At 36.1% G+C, this 16,676-nt stretch overlaps 1 protein-coding gene across 34 annotated transcripts in view; it reads right to left on the bottom strand.

Annotated features, from left to right (window-relative positions):
- RIMS1 (regulating synaptic membrane exocytosis 1) overlaps nt 1–16,676 on the bottom strand; it is a 356,593-nt gene that overhangs the window by 137,229 nt on the left and 202,688 nt on the right. For all 34 annotated transcript variants that reach the window (XM_076333069.1, XM_076333034.1, XM_076333035.1 and 31 more), the window contains 7 exons: nt 15,549–15,672; nt 8,810–8,856; nt 7,530–7,642; nt 6,368–6,498; nt 5,861–6,032; nt 5,573–5,729; nt 4,263–4,334 (listed from right to left, as the gene is read on the bottom strand). In XM_076333069.1, the coding sequence (XP_076189184.1) occupies nt 4,263–4,334; nt 5,573–5,729; nt 5,861–6,032; nt 6,368–6,498; nt 7,530–7,642; nt 8,810–8,856; nt 15,549–15,672 (816 nt within the window). The remainder of the gene's footprint in view (nt 1–4,262; nt 4,335–5,572; nt 5,730–5,860; nt 6,033–6,367; nt 6,499–7,529; nt 7,643–8,809; nt 8,857–15,548; nt 15,673–16,676) is intronic.

The following is a 16,676-nucleotide window of genomic DNA, read 5'->3' as shown; positions in this document are numbered from 1 at the left end:
CACTTTTCTTAAAATATTCTTGAAGTTATCAATGTGCCATTATTTTTGATGTAGCTGTCTCTACTTTCATCGACAAGCAGTGATTCTTTGCAGCTGCTGAAACCTTGAGGAAAATAGTTTTCTCTGTTATTACTAAATGCTAATACTGCATTTGCCTTAGCAATTGGTAAAACATTTGAAATGATACTTTTAAGGATTTCCAATGTTAGTTAAATTAGCCAAAATATTTTCATCATTCCTTTTTTAGTTTATGGTGGTGATCAAGTGAACTTTTGTGCTTCTACATTTTGCAGTTATGTGTCTGTTTTTTAGAAAATGAGCAATAATGTTTGTGAAAATCTTGAGATATTAAGAAGGCAAAATAACTTCCTTCTCTTCTGAATATTTCAAGAAATAGACTAAATTAAGTACTGTAAGAATATACCTTTAATAAAGACAGAGCTTATTTATCACATATAAGCACCACAGTGGGTAACATTGGCAAGTAAGTAGTAAAGGAAGGAAAAGGGGCTTTAAAGGGAAACACTTTCTTTTGCGTCACATGTAAACTCAATTTTGATATTCTTACTTCCATTGAGGAGGAATATCTTAATCCTGGACTAATCTTGTTGAAGCCAATAGAGGCTATGCCAAAATGTTTTAAGAGTGCACCTGAGCTGCATCATCATCCTACACTATGGGGAAATATGGATATTCGTCATTCCCTCCCACACGCATACCTTGCAGGAGAATGTGGGGGAAATTTGGACCAGACAAGAGCTGCAGTGCACTCTGGTGAGGTCCATGGTATCAGGGGGAAGGAGGAGGGAAGGGGTAAAGACCCTGCAGCACAACAAGGAACTTGCATGCAACTTAATTTTAACAGAGGAGACTGATAGATGGAGAAGATATTGTACTATTCATTCAGTGCAAATGAAGGTAGCAATCCAAAGTCTTAGAAGATTTAGCGATGTGATAAGTAAGGAAGGTTGGATAGGAGGGTAGAAATGCATATCTGAACTTGGTGTCCAGGCACATTTGTGAATCTGTGCCTAAGATTCTCGAGCAATTCAGTAGACGGTGGGACTGGCAACCTTTTCCAGCTCTCACTGCAAAACACATTTTCATATGCTGTCTAGGCTGTCACACATTTGTGCCTGATGACTGAAATTTTCTTTGCCCCTGTGTGCCTAAAGTCTAACCCCCATTTAAGAATTCAGGTTGCACCTGCAACCAAAACCCCCACACTTACGTGTATATCCACTTTGCATAGGAATCGCAAACAGATGAACTCCACTTAAAATTGCCAAACATGTATCCATTAAACTCAAAATAGATAGATTTGTCCTTGGTCAGGACAGCTGCCAGATTGTTTCTGATTAGGTGGACTTCAGAAGGAGTTTCCTCACCAGGCCCTTTGAGTTTCAGTTTAGAGACTCTCAGCTTATTGTAAATCCTATTGCTACAGACTAAATCTTGCAATTTTCTACAGTGATCTCTGAGAAAGTTTGGACCCATGCATTCTTGAAAGGCACACCTGAGCATGCACAGTCCCAAGAAATTTCTGTAAGAATCAGTTACTCAAGTGCTGACCCAGTGAATAGAGTCCAATGCATTCAGCTGAATGTTTTTGAACGTTTCCTGTCAGATGGAAAATGGTTTTGTATTGGGTTTGCGTGGCAAGGTTTTGGTAGCGGGAGTGCTACAGGGGTGGCTTCTGTGAGAAGCTGCTAGAAGCTTCCCTCATGTCCGATAGACAATGTCAGCCAGCTCCAAGACGGACCCACCACTGGCCAAGGCTGAGCCCATCAGCGACAGTGGTAGCGCCTCTGGGATAACATATTTAAGAAGGGGGAAATGTTGCTGTGCAACAGCTACTGCAGCAGTCAGAAGAGAGGAGTGAGAATATGCAGACACCAAGGTCAGTGAAGAAGGAGGGGGAGGAGGTGCTCCAGGCACCAGAGCAGAGATTCCCCTGCAGCCCGTGGTGAAGACCATGGTGAGGCAGGCTGTCCCCCTGCAGCCCATGGAGATTAACAGTGGAGCAGATATCTACCTGCAGCCCATGGAGGACCCCACGCCAGAGCAGGTGAATGCCCGAAGGAGGCTGTGATCCCGTAGGAAGCCCGCGCTGGAGCAGGGTCCTGGCAGGACCTGTGACCCCACGGGGGGCCCACGCTGGAGCAGTCTGTTCCTGAAGGGCTGCACCCGTGGAAAGAACCCACACTGAAGCAGTTTGTGAAGAACTGCAGCCCACGGGATGGACTCACGTTGGAGAAGTTCATGGAGAACTGTCTCCCATGGAAGGGACCCAACGCTGGAGCAGGGGATGAGTGTGAGGAGTCCTCCCCCTGAGGAGGAAGGAGCGGCAGAAGCAACATGTGATGAACGGATCCCAACCCCCATTCCCTGTCCCCCTGTGCCACTGAGGGGGAGGAGGTAGAGAAAACAACAGCAGGGCCTGTTGTGACAGGACAAGGGGGAATGGCTTTAAACTAAAGGGGGGTAGATTTAGACTAGATCTAAGGAAGAAATTTTTTACAATTACCATGGTGAAACACTGGAACAGGTTGCCCAGAGAACCGGTGGATGCCCCATCCCTGGAAACATTCAAGGTCAGGTTGGACGGGGCTCTGAGCAACCTGATGTAGTTGAAGATGTCCCTGCCCATGGCAGGGGGGTTGGACTAGATGACCTTTAGAGGTCCCTTCCAACCCAAACTATTAACTGTTCTATGATTCTATGATAAAATCGGGAGTGAAGTTAAGCCTGGGAAGAAGGGAGGGGTGGGAGGAAGTTGTTTTAAGATTTGGTTTTATTTCTTATTTCCTACTCTGATTTGATTGGTAATAAATTGATTTTTCACCAAGTCAAGTCTGTTTTGCCCGTGACGGTAATTGGTGAGTGATCTTCCTGTCCTTATCTCGAGCCATGAGCCTTTTGTTATATTTTCTCTCCCTGTCCAGCTAAGGAGGGGAGTGATAGAGCAGTTTTGGTGGGCACCTGGCATCCAGCCAGGGTCAACCTACCACAGGTTTGTTTCAAACGGCAAATGGATGCCTTGAAGAACTGGCAGCTGAAAAAAAGCCCCAATTCTTAATACATTGGGGCTTTAATTCTTTAATATTGAAACCTTAAACGTAAGTCTGCACAGATATGCCATTATCTACATTGCCAACTAAAAAAATGAAATAATAAACAGGAAAAAATATTTAGAACCTATGATTTATTTTAATTTTAAATGTTCACTCTCTCAGCTGATGTAAAAATATCTAGATTAATCACTTCATTAAAGCAAATATCATTACTAGACATACCCGAACAAATTTGCCTCTTAGTAACTCAGGTGGTAAGTGTATTAAAGTAAGGAAAGAACCCAGTTAACTTCAAAGGATGGAGAATTTGACTCAGTAAACATCAAAATGATATTGCATTAATAAAATACATGTTTTATTTGTATGGTTATATAATTAATAAATAAATTGTCAGATTATTTTAAACACAGATCAAGAAGATAGAGTGCTTTCCAAATCCCACCATGATTTAATTCAGTGATTTTCATTGGGAAGATCCACAGAAAAACTGATTTAGTGCTGGCAATGACATAGTGACTCTTCAGTTAGTTTGGGACAATTGGGAAACATATTCATCTGACTTGTGGCAACAGTCAAATAGAAGTAGAAAAATGATCCTCAAGATTTTCAGCATGTAAGGAATGCTGAACTAAAAGTCAAACCACGATAGTCTCTACAAGTATATCTTTATGAACATTTATGTAATGATAGTTCATGAAGGCTTATGAAAACTATAAAAGATATAGCCATGCTACATGCATCTTAATCTACAGCCATGCATTCTCAATAAAGTCCATGGGAGACTGCATTATATCTGAGTTTTGAGCAAAAAGCAAAATAAAAAAAAATGCTTGCAATAAACACTGAAATCTTAATTACTATCTTAAAATGATTTTTTGAATTTAATTTCTATTTTAAATAATGCTTGGAACATTATGCAGTAAACAATTAAACAATTTGAACCGTCCAGTGGTTCACATATGAAGAATGATATGTAAAAGAAATATCAATGAATGAATAATAGGATCTTTTAATTCACCACGATTTAGGACAGGTACCATGGAATAATCAAGAAAACTGTTTTTTTCACAATGCATTCTCCAAAACCAGTATCCTCAATATTCCGAAATGTTATAAAGAAAAAAAACCAAACAAGCAAAAAAGAAGAAGAAGAATAAAAAAGCAGGACCATGCTGTTCACCCACGCACCTGGAGGAACAACTCCAATACCATCATCAACATCATAATCTGAGATGTCACTATCACTGATTGGCCGAGATCCTGCACAACAGTAAGGTAAACAAATACCTGAACATCTGGTCGTGTTATAAAATGTAGAAATATGTTCATTTAATGTACTACTGAAATGAAAAAGATGATTTTAAGTCTAAACAATAGAGGAGGAGAGCTAAACTGCAGTGACTGACAGTGACGTTTCACAAGACAGCTGAGCCAATTTAACATCTTACAGCTGCTGCAGCCTCCTTTCCCCTTCTCCTTCCCTCAAGTTCTCAGTAATCCTCTACTAGGATAGTTTATCTCACTAAACCAGCAAAAAGTTAACTCAAATAAAGAAAAAAATTACTTTTGTGCTATTTCAGTGAGTAAGCTGAATCAGCTTGCTGAACAGGAAAGAAGAGGTGGCAGCATATGGTGAGAGAGGGGAAGAGGAAACAGCACTGCCAGCTTTTAGAAAAGTTCAAGCATCTCATGAAAACTAACCTTTAATTTGTTCGCTCTATACATATCCTCATGCAGCAATTACAGCAGTATCACATTTTTATAATTCATTCCTGAATGTGTACCAATTTCCTATGCATTGGCTGGAATGACTGACTTCCATGTTTAAGAAAAAACAGAAAAATAGCTTGGAAACGTATTTTAAAATAATCCCCTATGTCCTTCTTATTTCTAAATAAATCTTAAATTCATTTAAATGAACAGAGAAGCTACAATATTCAAATATTTCAATACATTCATTATTTTAATATGCCTCATACAAACCTAAAATGAGACTTATCAAAACAACTGTACCTCCCAAATGCATTCATACAATTTCTCTTTGCTGCAAAAGTACACTTCTCATCTGATTGTATAATAAGCGTATTGGAGGTTGAAACTAACTTTATGATGAAAAGTGTTTTTAAGCCTCATAAGTCTTTAAGGACTTTTTTTAAAATAAAAAGCTTTTAGTTATTAAAAAGTATCCCGTAACAATGAACTTCATCTTTCTATTTAAAAGGGAATTTATGCAAACAAATGTTTGAACAATTTTCTTTTGCTAGTGAAAACCAAACCAATTCCAACAGGTTTCACATACTTAAAAGTTATGCGTCACAGGTGAAAGGCTGTCATGTCATAATATCATAATTTGCATCTCTTTTCTGCCACACATTTTCATTATGTTTAAAGACTACGAAATAGTATTTTTATCTTGTATATGAAAGTTAAAAACCATTACACCATATCCGGCATTTCTAATTTAAAATTTACAAGAGATGAATGGAATTTGGACCTACTTTGTAATTTTTTGCTAGTGCTTTCTCCACCATGAACATGTCTTCTTGGCATGAAAGGTGATGGCTGAGGCAGAGGTAGTGAAGATTCATCATGTGTCTGTAGCTTATACCAATGTGGTTCATCATCTAAAAGTGCTGTCTCCAGCTCTATAAGAATCTAGTAGAAAAATTATCAGGTTTTAATTTTACTTTCAAGGCACACGCACACAAACACATATATAAAATATATATGCATATGTATTCAAAACCAAACAACGAACTCAGGAGAAATGTGATTGTATGTATCACCTCTCCAAGAAATTCACTCTCTTCTTCTTGCACTCTTGGCTGATCCCATACGGTTATTTCAAGCATTCGTTCTCTAAAATCTCTACGATGTACATGTGAGTAGAGAAAAGTTTGGTTCCATTTTGGCTCTAGACTTTTCTTTACTGTTTTGGTCCTCCTTTTACTCTTATCACTGAAACATAAATATTTGTTGTAAATTGTTTGTAGAGATAAATCACAAAATGCCATCTACTCATCAGCACTCACTGTTTTCATTCTTTCTGATCTGATAATGCCTAAAAGAGAAAAGTATTTACCGTACAGTGCATCACATTCATCAAAAAGTCCACAAAGTTAATTCGATACTGACTTCCATGATTCAAGCGCAATTTTTTGTTAAAATTAATCTATGTATAACAAATTTTTAAAAGGAATTCTTTACTTGATAAGCATTCATTTAAAAGTTGATTCAATACATGGTATTGACTGGTATTGGCAAGACAATTTTCTAAACTGAAAAACTACTACCTTCTGTCTGGAAGAAAATACATTTTTACATAGGGATTCCTGGGGCGTCCATCTACTCTTGGTGGCAAATCTGTTGCTTGCAGAACATTTACTATTAACTGATGTCCCACTTTGTCGTACCACAGTTTAACCTACAAGAATCAAGTTACCAGAAAACGTTACTGAAAATGGAGAAAAACCAGAACTTTCAGACTGCATCACATTAACCACAATGTAAAAGTAACCATTGCTTTTTCCAAGAGACAATGAGATATATTTTATTTCAAATCCCTTAATATTTAATTAAGTTAGATGGAAAAGATGATGGTATATACCAAAGACTTTTTGTATTTACCACAACTGAATAAAATGGTGGTGCCTGATTATACTTACATTGTTTATTGTACTCACTATATAATCTTGTATCTGTGAGTGCATTTAAACCAGCATATGTCTTAGCTCTGCATCTTAAAAGCGACATTCAAACAGGAAGCTCTGACTGCAGCTAAACTCGAGGCATAGTTGAAATCTATCAACTCTGATTTGTCACCTTGCAAACGTTCTTATGAAAAGTATAATATACAGCTAAATCATTTCTTAAGAGAATCGTGAAATTTTTCAGCCTGCTGTGTACTTAGAAATTAATATGATCAAAATATAAGAATGTACAAAACAAAGTCTAAGTACTCACAGTATATTTAATAAGCACAGCTTCAATTAGTATTACAGACAGTTCCAGTATGTAGTGTGTATCTAAATTAAAATGCATTAAGAAACAGTGTAACGCTTAACAAATACGCAGCTCTTTAAATGCTCCCATAAAGAAGATAAAGTGGTACTATGCTTGTTATCTGCAGATTACTGGGCATGTACAGAAGAGTGACCATTTTCAATGCAGAGGGTACAGGATGACAAGTTACAAGGCACTTTTATGGGCTCCTCTCAATGTAAATTCCTGCAGTTTTTGGTGTATTAAGACAACAATTCTTTACCTCTGCTGTGATTACAGTGATGCTTTGTGAGTGTGTACAGGGGGTCTTAAAAAACATTTGAAAGAGGTTAGTCTTTACCAACAGCAGACGTTTCTCCTGACCTCCCAATAGACCTTGGGAACGTGGAGGGCTGAGGGACCAGCACTTCATAGATTTGCGTTAACAACTCAGGAAAAACAAAATATGCTTACAGAAAGCTGCCCTGGTAGGACTTGTGGTGCATCCCGTAGGGCTCCAGGGCTGGTTGGAGATATAACAGAAATAGCAGGCCTTTCCATCTTCTGCGATTCAAAAGAACTTGAACCTAAAAATACGTGAGAAACACATGAACTTTCCATCCAAAATTTTGAAGTGAATTTGGATAACTTATGAATTGCTTTTTCTTTGAATTGTATAAAGCTTGTATTTATACACAGTATAACTGGATTAATATACAGACAGATTTTAAACTGATGTACATAGCATGGTGAAAAAGACTGTCTGGATACCCTTACCCCAGATTAAACCTGCCATGTTTTGTTTTATTTGAAACAACATATAAAAAAGTGCTCCTCATACAGCAGTGACAAACCACACCAAGTGTTTTAAATAAAATATTGTCCTCTGACAAAATTACACATCTCCCTTCAAACCCAAACTATTCTATGATTCTATGATCTCAAATCTTTGATGAATAAACCCACATCTGTTGTACAGGTTATACTCCCAGTAGCCTCTGAAATTTTAACTCCCAAGGAACTGGCACACAGGAAGGTATGCAGGACATGTGTCTGGCATGGAGGATGCTCCGGTGCCTGCTGGACATCACCAATTCTCCACCAGCGAAGCAGAGCCCTCACTAATGAGATGAGCTTGTGACAGGTATAACACTACTCGGTGGCCCCACAGGACCCTGTCCCAGGGAAGACTTCTGGTTGCACCTCAGACAAGGCTTAGATGAGAAAGGACTGGGAGCCATGTTCTCACACACTCTAGCTGACACCATTCAAATGGGATAGTTAAAAACAAAACTATTCTTTTGAAGCATGATACACAAAAAGTTCACCTAACCAATGTTTTCTTGTTAAGAAAAAGAGAAACAAGAACTCTGGACTTATGCTGGATGGTGCAGGAGGTGAAATCCTGACACCATTTGTACCTTTGGAAATCCCTTATACCTGTTTTCTATCTTACGTTAGGGCAAGTAAATGACTGTTTTGGGCCACAGCATGTATACCAGTATGGTGTTAACACCACACGATATAGAAGAAAACAATAAAATCCTGCTAACATTTGAAATTTGTATGGCTTTTAATCAAATCTATATTGTTTCAAATTTAACACACAAGACCAAAACACATTAAAGTTTGTCATACAAAAACCTCGGAGCCAATGCAGTCTCCCAGTGCTCATCTTTCACAAAATTCATAGCCGAAACGATTGTGCTGGCTACAAGACCATGCTTAGTGAAAGGAATGAGGCGTGTACTCACTAGACTCTAACGGGGGGTGAGAAGTCTCGGGAATCCGTGGAATATCACTAAAACGTGAATATACACATAGTAATTAGAAAAAACAGAGACGACCTTCTGCGGTAACAAATATGTTTCTGGGACAGTTTTTTAGAAATATGGATCTGTTTCTGTTCTAATGGGTTACAAGGAAAGAAAGGGGAAATATTTAAAGACATATTTTCCACTAGCATTCATGAAAATCTTACTAATGCAGGCTACTTCTTTCAAGTTAAGGAACTAGCAGACGTAACAATATGAGCACTACAATGTTAATATTGTGGATGGATTCCATGATATTTTTACAACCAGAAGAATAAAGTTAGAGAGCTTTTAGGAAGAGAAAGGTGGCAAAAGGTAGTATAGCTACAGATGTTCAACTATTTTTTGGAGGAAAAAAAATCCAAAAAATAAGACAGATTAACTCACTAGTAATTTTTATATAAACGTCGCAAGGAGTTCACGGAATGAAACTGATGAAAATGTCTTATAATAATAAAAAGAAAAAGCAAATAACATTAGCAATGTTAAACAAACAAAAGAGTAATGCATTTCTTCAAAGGCTAAGAAAAAAAAAAACAAACCATATTACGATTAGGTATGGACATTTTTCAACATACATATATCCAGCACACATACAGGTATAAGCAAAATCAAACTGGTTAAGTCTACACACATCTATCAAAATTTTGCCATCAACAAATTCACTCTTCCATCAAAATCGGGATGATGCTAGCTCCTGACTCTCTCCTGTTCTCACCAATCATTGAAAATACATTGCGAGAGCAAGAAACGACTGTTATTGTACAAATGTTAGCAAAGCAGCAGAGCAGGAAAATGGAAACAAAGCTCTTCAGTGAATTACATGAAAATATTTTCATCTACACAAAATAACCCAAAATTGCAACTACAATAACATTTCTGAAGAACATTTACAAGATTTTAAGTCTATGGCTGAGCATTTAAAGGTATTCAGGCATTTCTCTGTTCAGTGAAACACTATCTTACTGACTTGGAAGTCAATAAAACTAAGACTCCTGGGTGCATAAAAGTCACTTATGAAAAAGAGACAAGTCAGAAAAGGAATGTAACAGTGCCCAATCAATTAGTCTTAAATTTGTTTTTCTTGTCCTGCAATTTAAACTTCTGGTGCATGTGTTTTAAAAAAGCCTATTTCAGCTCCCAGTTAATTCTCACATCAGCTTACATCTCATATCACTCCACAAGAACGTGCTTCTCTTTGCTTCAACTTTGTAATTCAAGAGTAATGTGGTTTTCTCAAACTCACAGAAATATAACTGCATTACTTATTCTTGACATGGAATAGTGCTACTTCACAAAAATATAAGCAGATAACGACGTCTTGCACAGCAGGGCTGCTGTGCAGACTTCTTCCTCTTAACATTTTCTCCCTTCAGTTTCCAGTGCAATTCTCATCAGTCTGAAATATTTACTTAGCATATTCAAACTGATTTTTCTGTCCAATACAACATTAAGTTTGCAATGTTTTCTTCTGCTAGAATATGAACACTCTTGTCTGCAGTACAGCATTGTTTGTAATAATATCCCATTTAGGATATCTAAACAAGGGCTCGTATGTGCAAGGAGTGTTTCAACATGGAAAGTGCAACTACTATGTCAAGTTTCATAATTCCTGGGTGGGTGAAAAAATGGTCAAGTTGATAGTATCTTCCTCACTTAGAGTTGGCGATACAAAAGTCCTCGCCAGGTAAAGGTAAATGACAAAAATAATGAGATCTTAAGACTTTACTTGTCAGACAGGAAAAAACTGAAAGTATAATTTATTAATGTATTTTTCTAAACCCCTTGTAATTCTTTTGAAAAACTGCAGGAACAGTGGAAGCTAGAACATAAATTTCAACTCCCGACAAAATGCATCGTTTGCAATAGAAATGTTATTTGGCAGCTTTCCCACCCACCCCGTTCATCCCCACCATATTAGAGCTTGTTCACCCCCAGGAAATCTCTAAAACTTTATAGTACAATGGACAGCTTAAAAATATATATATATATATATATATGAAGTGTATGTATGTGTGTGTATGTGTATGTATATACATAAAATTATTGCTAGGAAATCTTCTCTTCCCTAATATATTTATCTTGCTGCAAGACACAAAAAGCAAAGAAACCAATAAATTAAGTATGCAATACAGTACTGATCACCAAACTCATGGCAGAGTATCCTAACAAGCTCTGTAACAGTCCTGCTTTCTGCTATTGATTTCAAAATGGACATGAAATAATTCAAAGCTATGCTTCTGTCCATATTTAAACTTCTTACAAATTCAATAATCCATATAATCATTTCTTAAATATTACATGCTCACGAGGAAATAACTGCTGTTATATATCTAGGGACTTTATCAAAGGTATGAGTGGTATTTTTTTTTAAACATTGGCATTTTAATTGAAGAATGAAAATTCTAAAAAGAAACTATAATCTGAAGCTTGTGAGATAAGAAAATGAGTCTTATCCAGTCTGCTCTTATGGACTGCAGGAAATATTCTAGCACTATGATTTACAAAAAAAGCTCTTTAGAAGAAATAGTAGAAACTTCATGACTTACAATATTTAAAACTGGACTAGTGAAAGCAAATGGTAATAACAAAGTAAGAAGTAGCAGAGCCACTTATTGAAAATAAGAACAAAATTTTGCTCTGCTTTCAGAGCAATGTGAATGTCAGAAAAGTAATGTCAGACACATTCCAGTAAAGAGCTGCTGACATCGAGCTCTGTCTTTCTCTCTCTACCCTGAAAGGCAAAGGTTTTGTGTGATCTTATGTGATGTAACGTATGACTATCTTATGTCTGACCCTTCCACACCTCAACAAATATATAAATTAAACCAAACTATACCTTAGGTTGAGACTACTCTGTGCAGATATATGGTTTGTGAGGATCATTATTTTATAAAACACAGGAACAGCTATAATTTCTCTGAGGGCTATAGTCAAGAGCTTGATCACTGAAGACAAACCAAATTCAAATGTGGTTGTAAACCACACTTCTTTAGGTTGCTCTAGGGACAGAAGCATCGTCCTCTACACCCTAAGTTTTCAGAGTTTCTGAGTACCTGTCCCCAGTGCTCATCCTCCTATTTCCAAAACCGTTCCTTCCCATCAGAACCTGTAGATCAATCTGCAGTTCGCACTGATTACATTACCTGAGCGACTCTCTGTAATTCAGTACTGCCTGGTTTATGATGGAGGTTCAACCTCCTTGCAAGGACCTAGAGCACAGTAGCAGTCCCTGAACAGAGGAGCTGAATCACACCAGAGAAACAACAATTTTGGCAATATTAGCTGTGGAAATCCAACCAAAGATAGCTAGCATCTGACAAAGAAAACAGACAAATGAAAAAACATTTGTTTTACCTGCACTATCCCATAGAGCTCACCCAAGCACGCAAGAGACGGTGAGTTAGTTACCATGCCAGGTTCCTTCTCCAAAAAGCATACTGCCAGAGGATTTTCTATGCTGTCCTATGTTAAACGCCTCTCACGTTCTATGCATATTCATAGGTAATTCTTCCCCTCGTAGCCAACCCATTAATTCTACTTTTTATAGGTTTCTTATCTACCTTGTGTTGCAATCATTAGCATCAATTAGTTTCTATGGAGTTTTTAAGGTACTATTGTGGTTATACTGTTTATTGTTGTTATGCCTTCATCTGCTAATAGTGTTACGTTTCACATTTTTCTCTAATAAACATCCTACAATTATCCATTACTCAAAATTACATTTGCTGTTACACACACAAATCCAAATTTACAAGACTGAGCAAATTGTTTAGACATCAATTTTGTAACTGGCAGTCATCTAATTTGTGGGCTTACAGTCCTCCCATTATTCACTCAAGCCAAACTATGTCATATTTGGGCTTTTTAGACCTAATATGCTAGGACTTTTTAAATAGAGACCATTAAAAGTGCTGGAACATTATTTGCATTATTAATACTGAGATGAAAACACTTAAATTATGCACACGAAATAGCACTTTTCAGGTCTTTCGGGAACCTGTTTCCTCACAGGAATTTTAGGTGTAATGGATTACCACTTAATGCTGTATCAAGCAGCTTCGATTTTGCTGAGTCAGCACCTAAAGTAGACACAAAACTTTGATATACTAGATTTGTTGGATTAAATAAAATTCCCTGTCACAAGTTTGAAACAATTACACAGTTTGGATAACAAGACAAGGAGAAGCTAGGGGGGAAAGAAAGTAATCTGTTAATGCAAGCAGACCATTTCCCATTATGTAACACAGTTTACATAGATTATAATTATTAAAAAAAAAGAAAGAAAAAGAAAATCCTGTGCAGTATGCTCTTTTTTTGTTAACTCATATCATTGTACAATGTCTGTTATTTTTTGTTCTTTTAAGATGACAGACAGGTAAATCCCAATCTGATACAAAACAACAGGACATTAACTCATTATTGCTAGGGAAAGGAACTATCTTTAAATTTCAAAGTTATATGCTCCAGTCGCTTTGGGATATTTATGTGCTCTTCTCAAAAAAAAAAAAAAAAAAAATCAATCAAGACACAACTCTTCAAGAATAGTGGTGTTATAGCATGTAAAAACCTCCATGCCAAGACTCCATTTATCTCAAAATAAAAGCACAATCTGATGTGCTCTATTTTTGCCTATGTCTGGAAAAAAATATGTACGGGTCATCCAAAGCAAAACTATACATTTTATTGGTACTATTTCTGGGTGCACCTTTTTAGTGTAAAATTCACTGCTCAGATTCAGAAACATTCTTTTTGAAAGCACTTCACATTCCATGCCTCAGTTCAACAGTTGTGGTATTTTCTCTTGATTTTTATTCAAGAATATGTCACTGGAATGTGGTCACCTTGTACTTCATCTTTTGAAGCTATTAGATTTATCAAATTCATAAACTAAAATAATTTGATTGGTATAATAATGAAGTTATCTTAAAAGCTTAAGGACACACAACATTTGCAAATATACTGATAGCAATAAATGTATCTAAAGCTCATTATTTAAAATACTAATCTAGCACTTTCCTTTTACATCAGTTGTACAAATCAATTTTGCTTGTACAATCAAGGTTTTCTTCAACTGAAACATGGAGTTCAAGTCAGGTCCAGTATGAACATATTTCTTTTCTGCTGATTTAAACATAATAACTAGACTTCCAAAATTCTCCTTATGGCATTTTATTTTTAATTACAAAGTCGTAGGTCTGAATTTGCAATTTTCAGTCAGGAATGTCTCCTAATTTATCCGACTAAAGAATGTAAAATAAGGTTTCTACTCCCCCACAGTCTCCAACTGGATAGTAATTTTAGCTTTTAACAACCACTATTATTGCATCAAGCTTTCGTTTTCCATTAGAAGGTCAAACTCGTAACTGGAATCAGCAACGAATGTTAATTTTATTTAAGTACTTTTAATAGTGATTGCCATTAAAAAGGCAGAACTCATTTGCAAAATATAACTACAGTTGCATAGTACAGAAAAAAACAAACATCAAAAGCTGACGTGAAATAAATGTAAAAGAAGAATGTTTTAGTCAGAAAGAAAATTAATAGTTTTTTGTTTCTAAAACTGAAAACTTATCATATTTGAGACAGAGAAAAATTATAATTAGGATGAAATCTAGCAAATTCAAACTGAAATAATCACGCATTCATAAGGAGGAAACAGTTTACCATCTACCTACAGGATAGTGGTATTGAGAGACTTATAGTGAGTGCACATGAACTCTGGGAAGGTGACAGACTACAGAGAGATTTAAGTCCTTTTACTTTTTTTTTTTTAAACTAGCCAAGAATCAGTTTTTGTTGTTAATCATGTGACTCTGTTCCACAATATAAATGTGAATTTACAATATATGATTCATATTCAATCCTGTAAGACTTAGTTCAAAATGGTCCCAATAGAGTCGTGTTCAGGGAAGGAGTGCAGAATATCACTAAAACAATTGTGACAAATGCAGGGCCGACGCCACTAATCTTATCAATTCGAACAGATTTTACGACCTTTCTAAGGCCTATTCGGGAAATCAGGAATATAAGAATTGTTACCACAAAACCCCAAACCTGGATTTATAAAAAATAAAAATTAAGATTATAAACATAACACATTAATGCTAAATTTTGATGAAACAAATTACCTTCATAAATATGAAGGTATTTTTGTTCCCACTTTTGATTTTGATGACAGTATCATTTAAGGCTAAATACATTCTTTTCAACTAAGAGTTTTGGTTTTCCTTTTTTTAGCTCTTTAAAGAAGGCCTGTTTAAAATACTACTAGCATTGACATTAAAATCCTGCAATGCTCAATGTTCACCGATGCTTCCTTCTACTCATCAATACTCGTATAAGTTATTCTGATTTAATGAAGCTAAAAGTCTGAAAAACAGATTTTTCTCATGCACAGGTCCACTTGATCCATCAATTTTCCTTTGCCACTTGGCAAAAACCTTGTTAGTACTTTGATCATACAGAAAACAACATTTATACTTTTATGTATCACTGCAAAGATCCAAGATTGTAAATGGCAGTGAAGAAAATGGAATATACAGAATGTCAATAATAGAAAGTGAATCATATTCCATTATTAAGAGATTAAAAATAACAAAACTCACAAATAGTCCCTTTAAAAGTCCCATTAGTAGAAGTAATAATTGTGCTTTAAGAAGCAAGTCTTTAGCCTTACCCAATAGGCCTTGAAACAATAATTTCAACTTGAGGTTCTGATTTTGATTCTAAAATAATGTTGTAAACTTCTTCATTTGTAGCTCCAGGCAAGGGTTTACCATTCCATTCTAGAACTTCATCCCCTTGAATTTAAAGAGAAGTTTATCTCATTTCCATATTCTTTTAGAAAGGAGTGCAAAATGTTTATGAAATCTATATAACGAAGTAACATTGCCCAAAATCAATTAAAAAGCTGTGATGAAATCCAAAACAGGTTTTTGAGACACTATCAAGGCTACAATTTGTACGCACAAAACATATTAAAGAAACCACTTGTGCAAACATATTAAGTATTTCCAAAATAATACAGAACATGTTATTGTGCTATGAAATGAAAGAGTCTTTCTAAAAGATCCTTTATTAACTAGCGACAATAAAGTTTGAAAACAGGTTAATCTTCAAAACTGAAAAATATAAATACCTACCGTTAAGCCTTTAAAAATCATGACAATTCATTACAATTTATATACTGTGCATTTCGATTTCTCTACAAAAAGGGCAGTCTTCACTGTCTGTGTCAAACGAACCAAAAATAAAAGCAAGGAATGAGTCACTATCTCCTGAGGATATTTGGGGGACAGAAAGGAAAACATGATGTGGAAGTTATTTAGATAACTTTCTTTTTGCGGCTTGCCATTTCTGGAATTTAAATAGTATGTACCGTGCATTGTACTTTGGCATTATTATAAAAAGGTGAAAATCTTGAAGTATAGTTTCTAAAGATCAGTATATATAATTAAACTGTAGGAACCATAGGGTAAGTTTACACTCTCATACCCCATCATATGCAGCAGTCAAAACTTCACAACCACTATCTCATGCCACAAATAACTTTCTTTATTGACAATGATTTTATCTTTCTTTATTGACAATGATTTCTTGTTAATCAGGTTCAGTCAGGAACAACCCTTCAGCTGCTGGCTTTTCTCCTTTCTGAGAAGAACTAAGCCAAATGATCAAACCTGTGCTTGTTAATAAGCCAAGGAAAACTATCCTAACTGAAGTCCTGTCTACCAAAACACATGGCTTCAATTTCACTTTATGTTCAACGATTGTCGGTCCTTTTTCCCAAACAGCCTATATTCTG

Source organism: Aptenodytes patagonicus, chromosome 3 (assembly GCF_965638725.1).
Source record: "Aptenodytes patagonicus chromosome 3, bAptPat1.pri.cur, whole genome shotgun sequence".
NCBI lineage: Eukaryota > Metazoa > Chordata > Aves > Sphenisciformes > Spheniscidae > Aptenodytes > Aptenodytes patagonicus.
Note: the sequence above shows the minus strand (reverse complement) of the source record. Positions and strands in the feature narration are given on the sequence as shown.